The following is an 18,904-nucleotide window of genomic DNA, read 5'->3' as shown; positions in this document are numbered from 1 at the left end:
GGCACAATTGCTGTGGCATTTATTTTCCCAGACGCTTAAAATACCAGACGAGTATTTAAAACCAGTACCGATTTCAAAATTCTTGTCCCATTGAGATTTTCAGTATTAGTCAGTTTGTTTTGTTTTGTTTTGTTTTTTTAAATCCAGTTATCATTTTATGCGGGGCACCAGGATATCTTCTCTACCCTTTTGTTTGCCCAGATTTGAGGTGGCGATCATCTTTTTTGACGAGGAGAATAGTCACTCTTTCGCTTTTATTAACACTCAGAGCCATCGCCCTAGTGGTCAAGTTTTCATAGCATCAATAAAAGGTTTTTCCATGTTTCCATATATACATATACATCATGTACGTATACATAGCGGACACCCATATGTGTATACGAACATAGGTTTGCACTGTACGGTGGGGGTAAAGCACACACCATGAGGTCTTCCCGTCCCTTTTTATCACACAACCGACACTAATGGCTGCATTTCTACCTCAGATTTTTAAAAGCATTGTGGCTGGCTAAGAATTTAACAATGTACAGAGAAAACCTTTATAACTCAGTAAAAAGTAAAAAAACAAAATCTAGACTCTTACTCAGTGCCTGCCTGGAAATATACCTCCTTCCAGTTTCCAAATACTTTGCAATATACCCAGTAAATGGTCAACCTCTCTTTAAATTCTCTTTAAACAGCCAAACAAAATAAAGATTATATCTCCGTGGTGAAATTTCCCCTTCCCTTTTTTTTTATTTGGGGGTGGGTTGGGAAGAACCCACTCCCTAATTATATTTTGTCCCTAATTATATATTTAAAATCATATATTTAAAATACCCCCTACCCCCAATCCTTAACATTTTAGTGCCTTAAAGTTGCCATGACGGCGACTGATTTAAATAAGTCCCCTCGAAATCAGCTGAAATATTTGGGAATAAATGGGATCTGGTCTGGGATGAAAAGGAGGTGAACAATAAGCACCCATCTATCCCGACGTAGCAGCAGAGACATAAATAAGAAAGCTGGAGGATTCTAGAAAGGAGGTGGAGGTTTTCCTTTGAAGTTACTGGCCTTTTATGTGTATCTGGAAGCCGTACCTTCCAACTGGGGGCTTTCAAAGAGACATCGATGTTGGAGATCGACCTTATTTCTGTGTTTAAAAATATCTAGACTTCAGACATCCTAGCCTATACTTAGAAGACCCGACTATGTACATCAAGCACTTTTACAGTCAATAATTCTATGGACCAAAAGAAAATCACAGTTAACTGCAAATATATATATATATATATATATATATATATACACAGAGAGAGATAAATAGGCATATATTTTAATCAAGCATTTAAAAGCCCTTGGGCTAATAATAATATTATAATAATGGCAATCTAAAGGGTTTTACTGGAAGGAAGAATATAACCGAGAGACATAGGAAAAGGGGTGGGAAACTCCTAAAGAAAGAGGTGGGTGACTTTTATTAAGCATTATTTTTACTCCCCTGGCTTTTCCTCTGATTCTTCTTCGCCGGGCTGGGTGGAATTGATCAATTTGCTTTCTTTTTTCCACTTCATCCGCCTGTTTTGGAACCAGATCTTAATCTGTCGTTCAGTAAGGCAGAGGGCGTTTGCGATCTCAATCCTTCGCCTCCTGGTTAAGTATCGGTTGTAATGGAATTCCTTCTCTAATTCTAAGGTTTGGTATCTGGTGTAGGTCTGTCTGCCCCGTCTCCCGTGGGATCCATATATTGTACCTATGGAAAGCAAAGACAATATGGTCTCAGTATGAGCAGGCCTTAATACTTAATATAAAGAACCCAGATAACAGCTTGGAGACCTGTTTGCTTTGTTCACCCACCTCCTTACATAGGATATATAATGTCCAGTGGCCCTAATTTCCCGAATTAAATATTTCTCAATAATAATCAGATTATAATCTGGTAGCAGAATCTTGTGAACCATATATTAAATTAGGCAGATCCCTTATCATGCTCAAACCTTGAATTCTACACGGTTCTACACTTCCCATTCTGCACAAACAGGCACATACACACGGCCATGTGTGCTACTTTTCACCTCTTTGTGTGGCACCCACAAAAACCTATTATAACTGGGCATGATCTGGACAAAATTAAGCACTCTGAAGCCCCATTGCTTTTCAGAAGGAAAAAAAAACAGGCATACATATTGTTTTACTTAAAATTGCTTAAAATAAGCGGGATTTGAAATAACTTAACTTTGGCTGGGATCGTGTCCCTGATATAATGGGGAATCTGAGTTGAGAAAATTGACATTAGATTCTAAGCATATTTATTTGCTGGTTCCCTTGGTTTCATTAAAACCTGTTTCCATGGAAGTAGATTTTTGTTGCTGCTGCTGTTGGTTTGGAGGGGCCCGCAGCCTTAAAATCTAAGTATATAGTCATAGGGATTTTTTTTAAAAACTCAAAACCTCGCAATGCATCCTTAAAACATGGAGCTCATCCCTAAATCTTGCACTGACTATAAAAAAAAAAGGGGGGGGGGTTTAAAGTCCATCCTGATGGAAGGGAGTGGGTTTATATTTATTTATTTATTTATTTATTTATTTATTTATTAAAATGAGGTGTGAATGCTACTGGAGGCTAAAACTAGACGGCTTCCTTCTCTACTGTAAACGTCCACTTTAAGAAAGACAAAGGATAACATTTTTGGCGCAATGAAATCAATGGGAGCTTGGCCATTGATCAAGTCTCCTCTCTTTCCGTCCCTACTGTCCCTAGGAGATGATTTGTGTCTGCGCACATATTACTGGAAAACGTGCATTCAATAGCTAATACTTACACACTAATGAGTGAGTGAAGGGAGGGGGAGAGAGAGAGAGAGAGTCTCTGTCTCACAAACACACTGAGTAGTCGATGCAGAGGCTATATTCCTTTACATCAGTCTTTGAGTCTCATGGAAGGAGGAATCTATTTGTGCATTTGTTGTTGCTGTGCATTTTTAAAACATCCACTGCTAAAAATAAATTTTCACTTGGAAGTAACTTATTATTTAAGTTCCTGGAACTTGCTTACTTTCTTAGGAACTGCAACCTTTACCTGCTAAGAGGCAATTTTTTATAACACACACAGCAACAGCAACCCAAAGCCACGCGACCAAGCTTGCAAGGTATATATTGTGCAATTTGGTTGGCCAATAAAGGTATCACTGTTTGGTGGGTTTTTTGTTTTGTTTTGTTTTGCATTTGCTAAATGGCCCACACAGCTACCCCTGAATGGTTTCCCCAAAACCATGTCATTCTTGTGAAGTCCAAAGCTTTCATGGCAGGCATCCATAGGTTTGTGTGTTTGTGTGTGGGGATGTGTGGGTGTGTGGGTTTGTTGGGCTATGTGGCCATGTTCTAGAAGAGTTTATTCCTGACGTTTCGCCAGTAGATGCTGGCAAAACGTCAGGAATTAACTCTTCTAGAACATGGCCACATAGCCCAACAAACCCACAAAAAACCATGTTCTTCTTCAGGAAAGCTCCCAAAATGTGAGGCTAAAACCCAGCCTGAGAAACAAGTCTCAGGTTACCTACTTGCAAGTATCATTTGTTTACATTCCAATAAAAATAAAAATGAGAATAAAATAAGAATAAAGCTCTCTCTTCTTCCCCCCCCACCAGTCCCACTTCCATCATCCCACACAAAGACCCCCCTCACCCCCACCCAGCCTATCACCCCCCCTCACCCCATCCCCACCCCCACCCACCCCACCCCCTTGGTAGCATCCCAATGGCTTACCAGCACACGAGTTCATCCTTTGCATCCAGGGATAAACAGGGCTGGAGTACTTCCGGTCGCTGCCTTCCTCGCTTAGGGCTTTGGCCGCCCCGCTCTCGGGCTTGTACTGCGGGTCAGAGCTGGCAAAGCAGGGCAGGTAGTCCCCAAAGTGGTTGCCCCTTGGCTTGGTTGCCCCGGAGGGCGAAGAGGCTCCCCCACCCAGGTCCTTCTCTGCATAGAAGCAAGAGGCGCCATAGTCATAGGAAGCCCGGTTGCAGGCGATGACCGTGTTGGTGGACTGTTGGTAGAAGCAAGGTGAGGAGTAGGTCTTGTCCGGCAAGCTGCTGGCCCCATAGGAGCCCGGGAAGTGCCTCAGAGCTGCCTCGTAGCCCCCTGGGTAGAGGGGGAGCTGCCCCAGGAAAGAAGACTCTTGCCCATTGGGCAAGTTCCCCGGGAAAGTGGGATTCACAAAATAGGAACTCATTGAAGCTCCCCAGGTCCCGGACCCTGATTTGTTGTGTATTAGTACATCTGGCTATAACTATTAGTAGTCATCCAAGTGGTTTGTTTCTGGATGGCCGAGCGCCAAAAGCGACAGCAGCAAATAGCACCAGCTGACGGCCGGGCGGCCAATGGGAGAGCGGCGGAGGGCCTTCTCCCCTGGGACCCACCGCCACCGAGGCAGCAAAGTTACAAACAACACCCCCCCCTCCAGCCGCCGCCGTCTCCCCGCCTCAGTCGCCGTCTCCGCCGCCCGGCAGATGGATGGGCATCTCGTTCCCCATAGCCACCTTCCACTGTGGCCAAAGGGAAGGGCCGGGGAAGGGGGGCACAGATCGGAATAGGGCCATTCCTTGAGAAGAATTAGTCTGTGGGGTGTGTGTGTGTGTGTGTGTGTGTGTGTGTGTGTGTGTGCAGGAAGGAAGGGGGAGCTGTTGCTATGCACATGGAAATATGTCAATAAATCAAGGGAGGACCACTGGTCATAGAGGACTGAGGCACCCCGAGAGGAGGTCGCACCTGGAAGGCAACCCCAGAAATCCCTTCCTAAAGTGGTCCACCAGCTACCAAACCCCCAGCTTCCCCAGCCCTCATTCCACCCGACCCCAGCCCTTCACCTCCCCGTACCTACACACACCATAGGATTTGGTCTCTTTAGCTGTTGAGCCGTTATTGTTGCTTTTTTTTTAAATAGGGACCTTTTTTAAAAAATTCAGACCCGTAGGATCTATTCTGAGTGCGGATTTTAAAAAACAAAACAATAGCAACTCTTTCAACTGCCCTCTCTCCAGCGCATCCATTGCCTCGCCAGGCCTGATTCAAGGGAAAGGTATACAAGAGTCCTATGAGAAATCTGGAAAAGGATTCCCATCACAGTGTAATGAGCGAACCGAGCTTATTTTCCTGGGTCAAGCAAAATCGGGAACCGAACTCTGGATATGTTTGTTTCCTTTTAAAAACCCGTCCAGGGCTAAGTTTGTCCCCTCTGGGGCATAGCCTAAGGTTGAACTAGATTGTATAATCGATAGATCAGGAACCAGACAGGAAGTGGCGCTTGGTATTACCTCTGCTCCTTTATTGGGGAAGAATGTACTTCCAAGGAATCCCAATAAGATGAAGGCACTTCTCAGCTGCTTCAAAGAGACCAAATTGTCCCAGGAAAATAAAAACCTGCCATATGTCTGTTAATTTCTATTCTCAACAGTAAGACATGTACACTTCTGGTGCCTGAATTCGGTGAAAACCCTCAAATCAAAGCTTTTACCAACCATTCATAAAGAGGGAGCAGTTATTTAAGCACTTTTCATCATTATAGGATGGCTATTGTTGCCTTCATCCTCAGACAGGGTAGGGGTCTTTGTTTGTTTCCCAACGGGAAATAATTTCATAATGCAGAGAGAATAGGATTCTAGATGTAGGGCTGAAGTGAGAAAAGTACTAAGAAGAAGCCAGAAAGATCCAAAATCTTTTAACAGTCTGTGTGTGTTCAGAGTGAATTGGGTCTTACTCCCAACTAAATGTGCACAGGATTGAGTCTCGGCCTTTCTTTCTGCCAATTGTTCAGGCAACTTTTCACACTTCCCTCCAGGGCCTGAGGCCTTTGAAAGCTCTCTGTTTTATGTCTTTATGAATGGGAGCTTTAATAATAATGGCTCTGCATAGGCCTGAAAAGCTGCCAGGTTTGTGCCTCTTGTAAACTGGCATGTTTCATTTCCGGAGTGTGATTGCGGTATCTATAAAACAGCAGCCGGTTAAAACATCCGCGAGTCTTTCTTCTCTCTCCCTCTCCTCCCCAATTTTCTAATTGTGGGCATTGTTTGTGTCTCTTTCACACGGAGCTCTCGATTGCCTCCAACAATGATCCCTTCTACTGTAAAGGGATCCGCCAATCTCTCCCTTCAAAAGGTTACCTATAAAGGCAATTGAGAGTATTGGGCGGCGAGGGATATAGATGCAAAAAAATAGGAGAGGAACCATTCCTGAAAGCAAAAAAATAAAACACTTTCCTGAGATGTCTGAAGACCAAAGTGCAAGGGAAAGTTTTAAAAGCTACCAATGATAAACACCACCAGCCGGTATTGAAACCTAAAAGGGAGGAAAGTCCTTAAGGTTGAAGTTAGAGGTAACTTTTTTCCAATCCCATTGCCAGCACTTTCATAGTTTGGCTAGCCACGAAATTCGTTTTAGGCAGTCAGATTACACTCTCTAACCATCATATATAAATGCTAGCAAACCCTGACACGGTAGAAAAGCGCCTGTCAATATAAACCTAGAAGGAAGAAAAACATCTCTGTTCGACCTATTTTAAAAGTTGTAACTGAGAAACAGGAATGAAATCCGAATACATAGTGAGGAAAACACCACAAGCGCTGGACGAAACCCTTCCGACTTTTCCAAATGCAGCATAAAAACCTTTTAAAAATAATACCTATGAAGGTCTATTTACAGTAAACCTGGGTAGTTTTTGTTTGTTGCTAGTTTGAGCCCATCTGCTCAACAGAAACTTCCCCCAAGACTTCATCCTTCTAAATGAATCCAGACCAACTCCCTTAGACACGTGTCTTACTCTGAAGCAAGGTCCCATTTCAAAGCAAACCATGGAATAGCTCCCGAATTCTACCCAAATACCAGCATCTACGGATCCAAAATGTATGGCTACCACTTTAACAATAGGAAGGCGTCCCCCATCACCACTATTTCCAACCCACCCGCCCCATTGCTTTTCTTTCCCCCTCACTTCCCCCAAACTAACCCTTGGCTTTCCTTCATCCAAATCCATAAATCAAACTCATCCGAATCCATAAGGCAAACAAAGTTAGAAGACAGGTGCGGAGGGCAGCTCCCCTCTTAAGCTTAAAAAGCTCCCTTCTCCGAAGGTATAAACCCACTTGCAAATCCTACTCGTGTTCAGAGGGATAACAGACAACCACGTTTCTCCAGCCGCCGCTAATCCAAACAAGTCTTCCCGATCCATTGTTTAGAGTGAAAGTATATTAAGGAGCCGAGGGTCTTCCAGCTGCCCGACTTTGCATTCAATTCCATATAAAATATTGGTTCGAAGAGAAATGGCTCTTCCTCATCCCCCCCCATGTCTCCCCCACATAACTTTTAAATCTTGACACCATCGGAAAGGGTTATAGGAAGGCCAATTAAAACCAGCTTTATTTTGTTACTGTTGCTGTTGTTGTAGGGTTTTTTTCAGTGGTAAACCACCCGCGGGGTTGTATTTATTTATTTCTACCGGCGGCTGACCCTCTCTGGGCACAGTACCACCGCCGACCACAGAGTGGCAGCACTGAGCCCCGTCTCGATTGGCCATAAATAACCCGACATTCACTGCAGTTGCAGTCAAGCAGATACTGCAATGCAATGCACACACAATTCTTTATCAGCACGGAGGAGAAAAGGGGGGAAACCCCATCGCTTATGGACATCCAAAGCAATCACATCGCATCTTAACAAAACAGGATGGGAATAATATATATGGGAATAATTTAAGGTAGCGCCCAGACCTTTTCGTCCTAGGAAACCATTTGCAAAAAAAGTAGCTGCACAAAATGGATGGATCACACGAAACGACTGTTAACGAAAATATCCTTTACAATTCATCCACATTTCTTTTTAAAATTTTTAAAAGCACATGTTGTTAATTCATTAATCTATTTCTCCCCTCTGGAGGGAAAAAAAGAAGCCATATTTTGTAGGAACAAGCTCTTAATGCAGTTCAGCCTTCAACATCATTAATGAATAAAGCTCAATTCCAGATTTTTAAAAGGCCATAATATTACCCAGTCATTAAGTAGCATCAGTGACACAATTATACCACGCACATTTGTGAAGATTAACCAATCCGAGACACAAACTGATGTTATGGGAATCAATCATTCCCTGAAATCTTTAAAACACACACACACACACACACACACACACACACACACACACACGGCGATGTGCTGTCCAGTTCTTTACATCCATCACCTTAATAGACAATTTAAAAAATAAAATAAAATAAAGATCTTTTAAGTAAAAATCCATTACAAATTAACACCTACGACGAAACAAATAGTACGCACATTATAAGCATTCAAATTCTGTGATTCTAAGAAGGCAGCATTTAATTCGAAGGTTTCTTTTTTAAAAAATTAAAAATCCACCTCGTCCTAAACATGCCAGCTATTGTCAATCAAATACAGTTTAAACCAGGGTTAAGATGAGATAGCTATAAACTCATTAGAAGGTTTCCTCTGTTTTATTAGGCAAGCGGCAAAGTCCGGCAAGCTAAGGTTTCCCCTGGTGTAATGGGATTTGGGGGCTGATGGATATTCTACAACTAATACATACACATACATACATATGTGTATATGCTTACGAGTATATCTGTCTATCTATCTAGTCAAGTCAGTCTATCTATCCATCCATCCATATATACACATACGTATATACTGATATGGATGGAGGGATGGATGGATCTATATTAGCTGCAGAATATTGATTAGCCCCAAAATACCATTCTACATATATATATATATATATGCGCGCACACACACATATATATAGATGGATGGATGGATCTATATTAGCTGTAGACTATCGAAACCATTCTACTCTACACACACACATGCATACATATGTGTGTGTGTCTATATATATATATATATATATATATATATATATATATACATACACACACATACATACACACATAAGCACACATTCATATGCATGTATGTACATATGTCTTGCATCCAGAGAGAGGGTTGTTATATCCCAGCCTGTTTCCTATGCCAAGGTTCGCCTGTTCATTCATACTGGTCTCCTCTGCTTTTCTCACCTCCAGGTCCTGGCTCGGACGAACCCCTTGCTTCCTTTGACAGCTGTCGCTTTGGCTGCAGCCGGAGACGAATCGCCCTCCTTTTGGTGCCAGAAGAAGCAGGAAATTAGCCAGGTTGCGAGTTGAAAATCTGCCACTCCAGTGCTTTGAATCCAATATGCCACACCTTCCGGCGGCGGCGGCGGAGGGACTGGAGACTGCCATCCAAGACCTGTGTCCTGGGAGGCCGCCTGGACTGAACCTCCATGCCCGTCTTCTGCTCCCTATTGACGTACAAAGGACAAATGAAAGCCAGGGGGGTGGCTGGCTGGCTGACTGGCTGTAGGGGGTGGGTTGGGTTGGGGGGGTTGGAGAAGAGGACTGAAAAGCCAGAGAGATCCGAAGCAGGACGGAGCTGAGCAAAAGAATGCAGCTCTATTCTCGCCAGGGAAATTATAAAAAAGTTCATGTTCACGGTTACCATCCACATGACCACCGGCAACCAATGGAGAACGGGAACCACTCATAAAGTTGTATTGCAAAGTTGTAAATTTTCATAAACAACAACGGATTTATGGCCCTCTTTCCTCATCACTAAGAAAGAGGCAGGACTTAGAGAGGCGCCATTTTACCCTAGATGCTTTTTTTTTAAAGGACCCACAGTTTGGACTGTGCTTTCTCTGTCTGCCTGCCTCTCTCTCTCTCTCCACCTCGTAGTAAACCGAGATATTTATCCACAGAGCAAAAGAAACCTGCCCTTACATCCCCATCACTACCTATGTTAATCTTTACACACTGGTCATTACAATTTCATCCTGAAACCAACCAGTTCTAGTGTGGTTTATCCCACCCTTCCTCCCATCTTGGTTGAAAAATAAGAAAATCTTCGTTGGGAAAGATTTTGGAAGCATTCCCGGGGTTGTGGTTTGTGTGTGGTTTGTGTACGTGTTACATCTTTTATTATTCTTATTCAGCCAATGCGGCCTATACTGTGTGCCTTAACCCACCTCTATTCGGGAATGTAGGGAATTTAATCCGACAAATGTAATATTGGGCCTCTCTCATTCTGCCTCCTAAATGCCCTAAATGCGGATTTCCGAGAAAGCCTTGCAAAGGGCTGCTAAAACCAAAACCAGCATCTCATTTCGTCCCTTTCCAAGACTGCAGTCCTATCCGCCCTCAAGTAAATCTCTTAGAACAAAATTTGGATTTACTGGGGAATTAAGTGCGGGTCTCATTTCTAACCAAAGAGACTACTTAAATTCAGCAAAATCACACACCTTTTGCTTTATTACTCCATGGAGAAGCCTTTCCCTTTGGAAAGGGCTGATTTTTTTTCTTTTTTGTCCGCATATATTCACTGGTCTCATTTAAAAGCTCCTCTCCTTAATCTTCTCAGCGAATTATCTTGGCAAAACAGGCCTTCCTTTCCAAATATCAGTGGCAGCAAAATTAAGGAATATCTTTGGTGGCTGTTGGGGGGGGGGGGGTCCTTATTTATTTTGCTCAGAAGTTGTGCATGGTTGTGTAAGTGTAACACATACACACACAAAGAGAAAGAAGATCCATTGTCAACAAGCATTTTTTTCCTTTTATTTCTGTATAACATAAAACACATTGAAGGGGAGCCATACATGGAAAAGAACCTCCATAGAGAATTCCCGAACTCCTTTTCCCGCCCGGCGGCTGCACCCTAATTTCCACATGAAATACCTCAATGTTCACAATGAACACAGCGGGTTGTAATGTACAGTTTATGAATAAAGCTTAGTCCAAAGTGTCGAGGTGGAATTGATTTCTACAGAGGTGTATCTCTTAAGAAACAAAAAAAACCAAAACATAAAACGGACCCATTGCATCATGCTGCAAAGTTGAGTACAAACAACGAAAGACTCTTGTGGCACCTTAAAAGACTAACAAATTTATTTATAGCATGGATTTGCAAAACTGGGTGGTAGAGCCTAATCTGGATCAGATTAGGAAAATGGTTTGTTATTTAAAAAAAACGAGTTGCAGGACAACAAGAGGCCCAAGTTTCGTTCTAATGTGTAAAATGTAGTTAACCTTAGTGGTGTTTTAATACCTAGTTTATTTTGGGAACAGTAGGAAGAAGGAAAAGATGGGAGGGCACCAAGTTGATGACCGCTTCCTTAAATTCTCTTCTTCGTTCCTCCTGTTGTTGCTTACATTTGCATCAGACACAATCATGAATATTTTTTTATTTTAAAAAACAATTAAAATGAAACATCAGCAGACCATCAGGAACCTCAATACAAAAAGAGATGAGGTCGCTTTGTACAATCACCCGATTCGGACTAGCCAAGACTTGTGTGAAGAACGCTTACATTGCAGCATATGGGTTTTCCGCTTAGCCTGGAATAAATATATTATTTTATTTTTATTTTAAAAAAGAAACCTTTAAATTATACTTAGCAATACTCCACGTGAAATATTATATCAGAGCTAAGGAGGCCTGGCATTTTCCCTTTGATGCCTCCTTCTCTAGGCTTTCAGTCCTACGAACAAATCACATCAATATCATCGTCTTCCCCCCTTCCCCCCCTCATTAACAAAATACAGTATCGTTTGGGAGATAGGTAGGTGAAGCTGGAGAATAGGTAGTCTTGAAAATAGGTAGTAGGAAACACTGGTATCGAGAGTAGTGGTTTATTCACTTTGTAGCTCTTTTTCTTAAGGATTTCTCCCCCCTCCCTCCCACCCTTTTCCAGGTTATTTGAATGAACACACAAACAAACAAAAACACAGTAGGAGCTGGAAGTACAGCGTCAATTAGGTAGTTTGAGTCTGAACCTAATGCACTTATCCCTTCGGGATTGATTGGGACCAATATATAGTCAGGTAGTATATCTAGAGAAGGTAACTTATGTGGGACTTCATTCCCCCACACCTTTTGTGTGCAAGTAAGGACATCTCTCATATATATATGAGCATGTATGCATGTATATGTGTGTGTGTATACATGCACATATATATACATATATATGTATGTTTTCTCCTGTCACAAATGCCAGTAAAATCTTATCTAGCTATCTAGTCACAAAAAATATTACAACAGGTTTGGGCGGCCAAAGCCAAAAGGCGGGGCAGCATAGTAGGGTCTGTGGAGAACTTACTTCTAGTTTCCACAGAGCATGGTGTTCTAGGATGGTTCTGAGGCAAGAGAAAGGGAACTCACTCTCACTCTCAATCTTATCCCCCCCCCCATCCCTCCTCCTTATGTGGTCATTATAAGGGTCTCTTGTATTTTTCATGGTATATTTTTTAGGGAGAGAGAGAGGGATTTTTTACAACTGTCACGTGCATACAGAAGAACAGGGAGCCTGCTCCAAGGAGTGGGCACCCCAAAGGGTTATTCCACTTCCTCCTCCTCTTCTTCCTCTTCTTCTTCCTCCTCCTCTGCTTTCTCCACAGAGGCTGCGGCTGCTATGGATGTGCTGTCGTTGGGGGCGGAGGGGGCGACAGTAGTAGTGCCACCACCACCACCTTCACCTCCGCCACCTCCACCACCATTGGGGTTTTCTTCTTTATGCTCCTTCTTCCACTTCATGCGTCGGTTCTGGAACCAGATTTTGATCTGCCTCTCTGTCAAGCAGAGAGCGTGAGCAATCTCTATCCGCCGCCGGCGGGTCAGGTAGCGGTTGAAGTGGAACTCTTTCTCCAGCTCCAGGGTTTGGTAACGAGTGTAAGTCTGGCGGCCTCGCTTCCGATCCGGACCTGGATGGTGTGAGAAAAAGGAGAGAGACAGAGAGATGTATAACCGCAGTTCAAGAACCAGGAAATGAAACCTCTAGCTGAGCAATGCTTGGAATTTGCAAACAAAACCTGCCGCACTTCCCATCCGCTGCATCCCACCCTCACCACCAAGGCATTTTTTAAAAAGATATAACCCCTTAGCTCTCCTCACAGGGTTTATTTACACCCTTTTAGAGGTCTCCTGAAGAGTAAGTCCCACTGAGTTAAAAAAATGACACCCAGGATAGCATGCAGTGGGTTGCAAATGCCCCTCTCCAGTACAGCTCTATGCTTCTCAGCTCATTCAATTCAGTGGGATGTAGTTTCAGGTAGAAGACTTGGAGTCACCTTGAAAGTAAGACAGGTTTCATTATGCTCAGTGTGTTTAGGATTATAGCCTTAGCTTGGCTGAAGTGCCCCCAAACAAAAACAAAAAGAAAGAAAGAAAGAGGAGGCAGGACATTCTGTTACAACCCATACTACTACTACTACTACTAATAATAATAATAATAATAATAATAATAATAATAGTAATAGTAATAGTAATAATAATACCTAAGGAAGAAGGGAAAGTAATGGAGAGGGCTTCTATAGGGTCCTGTTTCACATTCCAGATCCTCATGGAAGAGGAGGATGGGTACTCAGGGCTCTAGTTCCTCTCAGTTAAAACACCATGTTTACATCTATTCTAGCCAATACAGAAAACACAGCTTTGGCTTCACCGGAGAACTCTTTCTTTCTCTACCGGACTACAGCCTTCTGGACAAAGATCTTTTTCTTTAATGACATAAAAATGAAAGAATGTCACACATTTTTCCTCAGTCCCTGAATAGTAGATCCGAGGTCGTCTCAGACAGCTCCAAATCCCCTCTGCTTCTCTTTTCTCCTTCTCCCTTCCTCCCTTCCCAATGTATCTCTCCCATCCCTCCCATCCAGAGCTATGTGGAGGAGATGTCATTTTTTTGAGGGGGGGTGAGCACCCTTCTCCGGGGCACCTTCTCCCACCGTTCCTTCCATAGAGGAGGGAAGATTAAAAATTAAGGGGGGGAGAAGAAATCCATCCCAAAGGCACCCGTTCCCTAACAAAAGTGGAGTTAAATAAATTTACGAGGCTAGAACCCATTAATTGGGCAATAAAAAGTTTTATGGGGCTCATTTACATACAATGCCACGGGCTCTGCAGGCAATGGCGCCTTGGTTCTAATTAAAAACAGAAGAGAGGCAGGCGCGTTCCCAGTCTCTCTCTCTCTCTCTCTCTCTCTCTCTTTATTTCTCTCTCTCTTCCTCTTTTCTTCCTTGCATGGACCTTTGCCTGCTGCTCTTTCGCATTGATCCTCCGCCTGCCAGGAGTTGCAGTCCTTCTCTTCCCCACCACTCCTTCCTTCTCTCTCTCTCTCTCTCTCTCTCTCTCTCTTTCCCCCCCCTCCTTCCATCCCCAAACCGGTCTCCAAATCGGCTTCCTCATACCTGAAGATCTCATCCAGGGGTAGATGCGGAAGCTGCTCTCCGCCTGGCTGCTGTGCAGGTTGCCCTCCTCGCCTTTCTCGCAGCTGGCTTTGGTTAAGTCGTTGCAGAGGACGGGGATGTTCTGGTCAAAAGAGGAGCAGTGGAGGTTGTAGGCGTCCGAGCCCAGGCTGTACCCCGAGGAGAAAGGGTTCTGGTAGAGGCTACTGTTCACATTGTACAAGGCGGGCATAGAGGAGGCGAAGGCGCCGGCCCCGGGTCCGTATCCGCTTCGCTGGGAGCCTGGCGCGAAGGAGCAAGACGTCGGCTCCGCATTTTGGAAGAGGGAAGCAGCCCCCGTCGTATATTTGCTAAAAAGAGCGTTCACATAATACGAAGAGCTCATAATTTTGACCGGTGATTTGTTGTCCGGTAGGCTTCGGTGTCGGTTTTACGAGGTAGCGTGATATATGATAACATTACACCCCCAGATTTACACCAAACCCCATTTTCTTTTTTGGAAAAAGAAGCTGCCTCCACCACGTGACCGCGTCATATGACCCCGTCCTCCAATCTCCTCCTGCATCACAGGTGGTGGCAGAGACCAGGGGGAGCTCAGAAGGTCCTATCATGGACGGGGAAGAGGAGCACACCGATGCCAGGGAGAGGGAGAGGGAGAGGGAAAGGCGAAGCAGGCTTTGCCCGGTTCAAGCGGCTGCTGCCTCCAAGGGATGGATGGAGGAGGTTCGGATTAAATGCACCCAGCGAGGCTTGGGCTTCCGTTGGAAAATTTAAGCCCCCTCTTTGCAGACCGAAAGGTTGCTTTCTGTCTTCTGTTTCTCTCTCCCTCCTTCTCCTCCTTTTTAAATATGTGTGTGTGTGTGTTTGTGTGTGTGTGTGTGTATAATTTCCTCTCCCCAATAATACTTTCTGTACAGTCCTGAGTGTGAGGGGAGGAAATCCCCCTACCCACTCGATTCTGCCTTCCCACGTATTAATAATACATTGCTCGCTTTCCATCATTTTTAATTACGGAGAGAAATCTTGTAGCACCTTTGAGACTCACTGAAAGAAAGAAGTTGGCAGCATGAGCTTTCCTGGACGTCAGTCTACTTCCTCAGATGCAACTGAAAGAAAGAAATTGGCAGCATGGGCTTTTGTAGATTTCAGTCTACTTTCTCAGATGCATTTAAATGCATCTGCGGAAGTAGACTGAAATCTACAAAAGCTCATGCTGCCAATTTCTTTCTTTCAGTGAGTCTCAAAGGTGCTACAAGGTCTCTCTACTTACTGATTGTACAGACTAACCCGGCTATATCTTTGAATTGTATCATTTTTCATATTATTTGTAACTTTGTGGGTCTTCCATAGTCTGGGGGTGGGAAGAAGGATGGGATCTGGCCAAGGGAAATTACAACGAACACCCAGATATAAAACTGGGCCCATAAAGATATCCCTGAGCAATAAAACTGAAATCATGCGTTCTCTTGTTCTGTCTCTCCTTTGATGTGTGGGCATGTGTGAGTGTATACACACGAGTTCACAAGCACTTATCTGCCTTTTTTATCTGTAAATAGGTATAGCTCTAGGTCTAGAAGAAGTGAGAACCATCTTGCAAAATCATGTGTGGCTTTTGCTTTTTCACTCACCGCCGCCACCCTACATACCTACCAAAGAAACATTTCTGTCTATATGTGGAGTAATTGCTTATACAGGAGCTTTCCTAATTTGTTCCGAGATTTATGAAGAGATTAGCGTGCCAGAAGGACTAATCACTTCAGGCGGGATGAGTGAAGGTTTATTAAAGAAATGCTCTTTTGCACACACACCCTTTACTCCTCGTGTTGATAATTGCTCTGCCTTTTTAAAAAATAAGAACGAGAGAAGCAAAACCGGGATGTCTACAAGTTCCCAAATAGGACTGTTAAGGCAGACGTCTTTCAGCGCCTCTGTTCAAAAGAAAAGGGCGAGGACGCGTGTCTCATTCTTCCAGATCCTCTGCTTCCAAGAAAGATTAGATCAAAAGATCTTGGTTGCTGTGTTTATTCCTGTTGTTCTTCTTTGCAGCTAGCAAGGTCTTTCCAGGTGCATGAGATTTGCACACTTCGTGATTTCATGTGCACAGACACACATGTAGACCTATACACACACACACACACACACACATATATACACATATACAATGTGGATGGAGGGAGCAACAATAAAACAAAAGGTCTTTCAGCACCTGTTTTCTTTAAATCTGAAACTCTTGCAGTGAGGATGAAGGAGTCTTGAGGTCCATTTTGGACCCGGTTCCCATTCCTCCTCTTCCCATTTTAGTTCTCTTTTCCCCTCTCCGACAGTAAACACGTATCTCTCGCCTTCTTTGGGGTTGTGATGGCGAGGGTAAGGCGTTTTCCCCCCTCCCCAACCCCCCCCCCCCGAGCTTTCCTCTGCCTTTGTAAAAGGCTCAGCCCCACAATAAGGAGCCCGGATCCATTGAGGAGGTTACGGCCGGACTCTGCCTTGAAACGGATCGTAAAATTAAGTTTCCGTCCTTCAGACGAGGGGAGTTTTGGGAAAGACAGCTTTTACTGCCCTGTTTATATTGCACATCATAAACGGGAAGGAAGACAATGGAATTACCCCCGGAAATTCTCCCTCTTAAATTATAGAGTTTGGTATCCTGTGTTGTACAAAGAGGTTCCCACTTGTTCCAAGTTGTGCTTTTGGAGATATTTCGCACGGGAAAGTTATGGGGAAAGGGTTCAGTGAGGAGAAATGGGGGGTGTGGGCAATATTTGTGTGTGTGTGTGTGTGTGTCAAAATGGGAGTATTGCCACCCAAATAAGCATTCTGGCCCTCTCAATGATATTATTATTATTATTATTATTATTATTATTATTATTATTATTATGGTATTGCCCTGAAAATAAGAATTAAGGCCCCATCAATTACATTTTCCGCCAGTCCCTAAATTTCTATCACCGAAGGGGGGGGGGGGAGTCAGTTGGGGATTCAGAAATAAACTGTAGGCATCCAAAAGAAAAGGGTCAGGCAAAGTTACTAAAGGAATGAGGACATAGCAAATATCTAGGTGTGAACGGGTTTTCATTCTCTCTTAGAAATGTAGGGGCTGAAGGGAAGTGTAATTGGTGAGGCCTTGATTCTTATTTGCAGGGCAATACCTTCATAATAATAATAATAATAATAATGTTTATTTATATCCACCTTCAGACGAGGGCGTTCCTCTGAAGGAAAGTGTCATTGGTGGGGCCTTAATTCTTATTTGCAGGGTAATATCGTAATAATAATAATAATAATAATAATAATAATAATAATAATAATAATGCCCTTTCCACCAAAGGAGGAAGGGGTTTCTGTCCTTCACACGCAGGAAAGTGTGATTGATGAGGCCTTAATTATTTACAAGGCAATACAATAATAATAATAATAATAATAATAATAATAATGTTTATTTATAACACCCTTTCCACCAAAGGGCGGTACATAAGAACATACACAATAACAACATATACAATTCATACACACACACACACACACACACACACGTGTACATGCATATGTATCTGTATATGTAGCATACCGGGAAGAGACCCAGAGAGAGCCCTGTACAAATGGGGCTGTCAAATGGCATAGTCTCCTTACTATCATATGCCTATATCAATAATAATCATAATAATGGTTTAAATGGACTTCTTTGCAAGTGGAAGCGTTTTCTGTTCTGGGTGTTAAGAGAAACATCTCTTGTTTCCTATCCTACCAGATTGATCCTTAGGAAAGCTATTCAAAGGGAGCAAAATGTTGGAAAATACTGGAACCCAGGGAAATCAGGGAATCAAATACCCCCTATATCATTTTCTCTCTCTCAAATTAAACATCTCTTGAGAGGAAGAGATTGGCCTAAGAAGTGGAAGAGAAGAAAGAGTGGAACCTGCCAGGCGATGGAGATCAAAGAGGCCGAATTAGACGGCATTGGACCAATAAATGGCTTCTCTGGTGGCTCCATAGCAAGACGCAAGAAGAAAGTAACACTAAACACAACCCACAGTCTAGACTTGGGCACTGGTAAGGCAAGACAGGACCTCATAAATGAGTCCTTCAGAGGCACCTTTAAGTGCAGCTGTGTTTGAGGCCGAGGTCTGAATCCTCTTCTTTGTAGGATCAATCCCTGGTTCTTAAAACCTGTTAGCCCTTCAGTTCTGTTTGGATCACGTTTTTAAGTCAAAAGGACCCACTCTTTCCCTAATGTTACTTCTTGCAACCGTAAGATCTTTGTAAGTTTTCCACTAAAGTTACAAAATCCAGCACACCAGGGTTTACCTTCCCAGCAATATCCGAATGGCAAAATAAAGATTCCCACTTCCAGTATAATCATAATAGGAAACATGGTTTAGCCCTCCATAACAGGAGAAGGCCGTTTAACCCTCCGACAATGGACGTTTATGCTGTTTTGTTTTAATGGACGCCTGTGTTCTCCATCCCAGTTCAATAACCCTGCATTTGAAATTACTGTATGTTTAACACGGAATTTACTTGATAGGATTTAAAAAGCAAAAGCAAACCGAAGGGGCTCGAATCCCCAATTCCAAGACACCTTACCCATTAAAACACACTTCCTTCAATAATACTCTAGCTTTTTAATAAAATGTTACCAGACGGACGTATTTTG

The 18,904-nt window shown here is 43.2% G+C and overlaps 2 protein-coding genes across 2 annotated transcripts; both read right to left on the bottom strand.

Annotated features, from left to right (window-relative positions):
• Positions 1-1,322: 1,322 nt before the first annotated feature.
• LOC149309781 (homeobox protein Hox-A6-like) lies at positions 1,323-4,328 on the bottom strand. The gene is made up of 2 exons (XM_089533045.1): positions 3,744-4,328; positions 1,323-1,732 (listed from the first exon to the last, which is right to left on the bottom strand). Exons 1-2 carry the CDS (start codon positions 4,204-4,206, stop codon positions 1,473-1,475), a joined length of 723 nt encoding a protein of 240 aa, XP_089389171.1. The 5' UTR covers positions 4,207-4,328; the 3' UTR covers positions 1,323-1,472.
• Positions 4,329-11,771: 7,443 nt separating this feature from the next.
• Positions 11,772-14,754, bottom strand: LOC149309780 (homeobox protein Hox-A7-like). Its single transcript, XM_089531343.1, has 2 exons — positions 14,254-14,754; positions 11,772-12,768 (listed from the first exon to the last, which is right to left on the bottom strand). Exons 1-2 carry the CDS (start codon positions 14,633-14,635, stop codon positions 12,404-12,406), a joined length of 747 nt encoding a protein of 248 aa, XP_089387469.1. The 5' UTR covers positions 14,636-14,754; the 3' UTR covers positions 11,772-12,403.
• Between the last annotated feature and the right edge of the window lie 4,150 nt (positions 14,755-18,904).

The sequence above is a fragment of the Sceloporus occidentalis genome, unplaced genomic scaffold (genome assembly GCF_023333645.1).
Source record: "Sceloporus occidentalis isolate IW3139 unplaced genomic scaffold, rSceOcc1.0.p SCAF_7, whole genome shotgun sequence".
Classification (NCBI taxonomy): Eukaryota; Metazoa; Chordata; class Lepidosauria; order Squamata; family Phrynosomatidae; genus Sceloporus; species Sceloporus occidentalis.
The sequence above is the reverse complement of the archived record's forward strand: the minus strand, read 5'-3'. Positions and strand labels throughout refer to the sequence as shown.

Excerpts from the sequence above, each read along its gene's own strand:
- LOC149309781 (XM_089533045.1), bottom strand. The coding sequence starts at position 4,206 with ATGAGTTCCTATTTTGTGAATCCCACTTTCCCGGGGAACTTGCCCAAT. Across the intron at positions 1,733-3,743 it reads AAGGATGAACTCGTGTGCTG|GTACAATATATGGATCCCAC; the intron begins GTAAGCCATTGG and ends TGCTTTCCATAG.
- LOC149309780 (XM_089531343.1), bottom strand. The coding sequence starts at position 14,635 with ATGAGCTCTTCGTATTATGTGAACGCTCTTTTTAGCAAATATACGACG. Across the intron at positions 12,769-14,253 it reads CCCCTGGATGAGATCTTCAG|GTCCGGATCGGAAGCGAGGC; the intron begins GTATGAGGAAGC and ends CACACCATCCAG.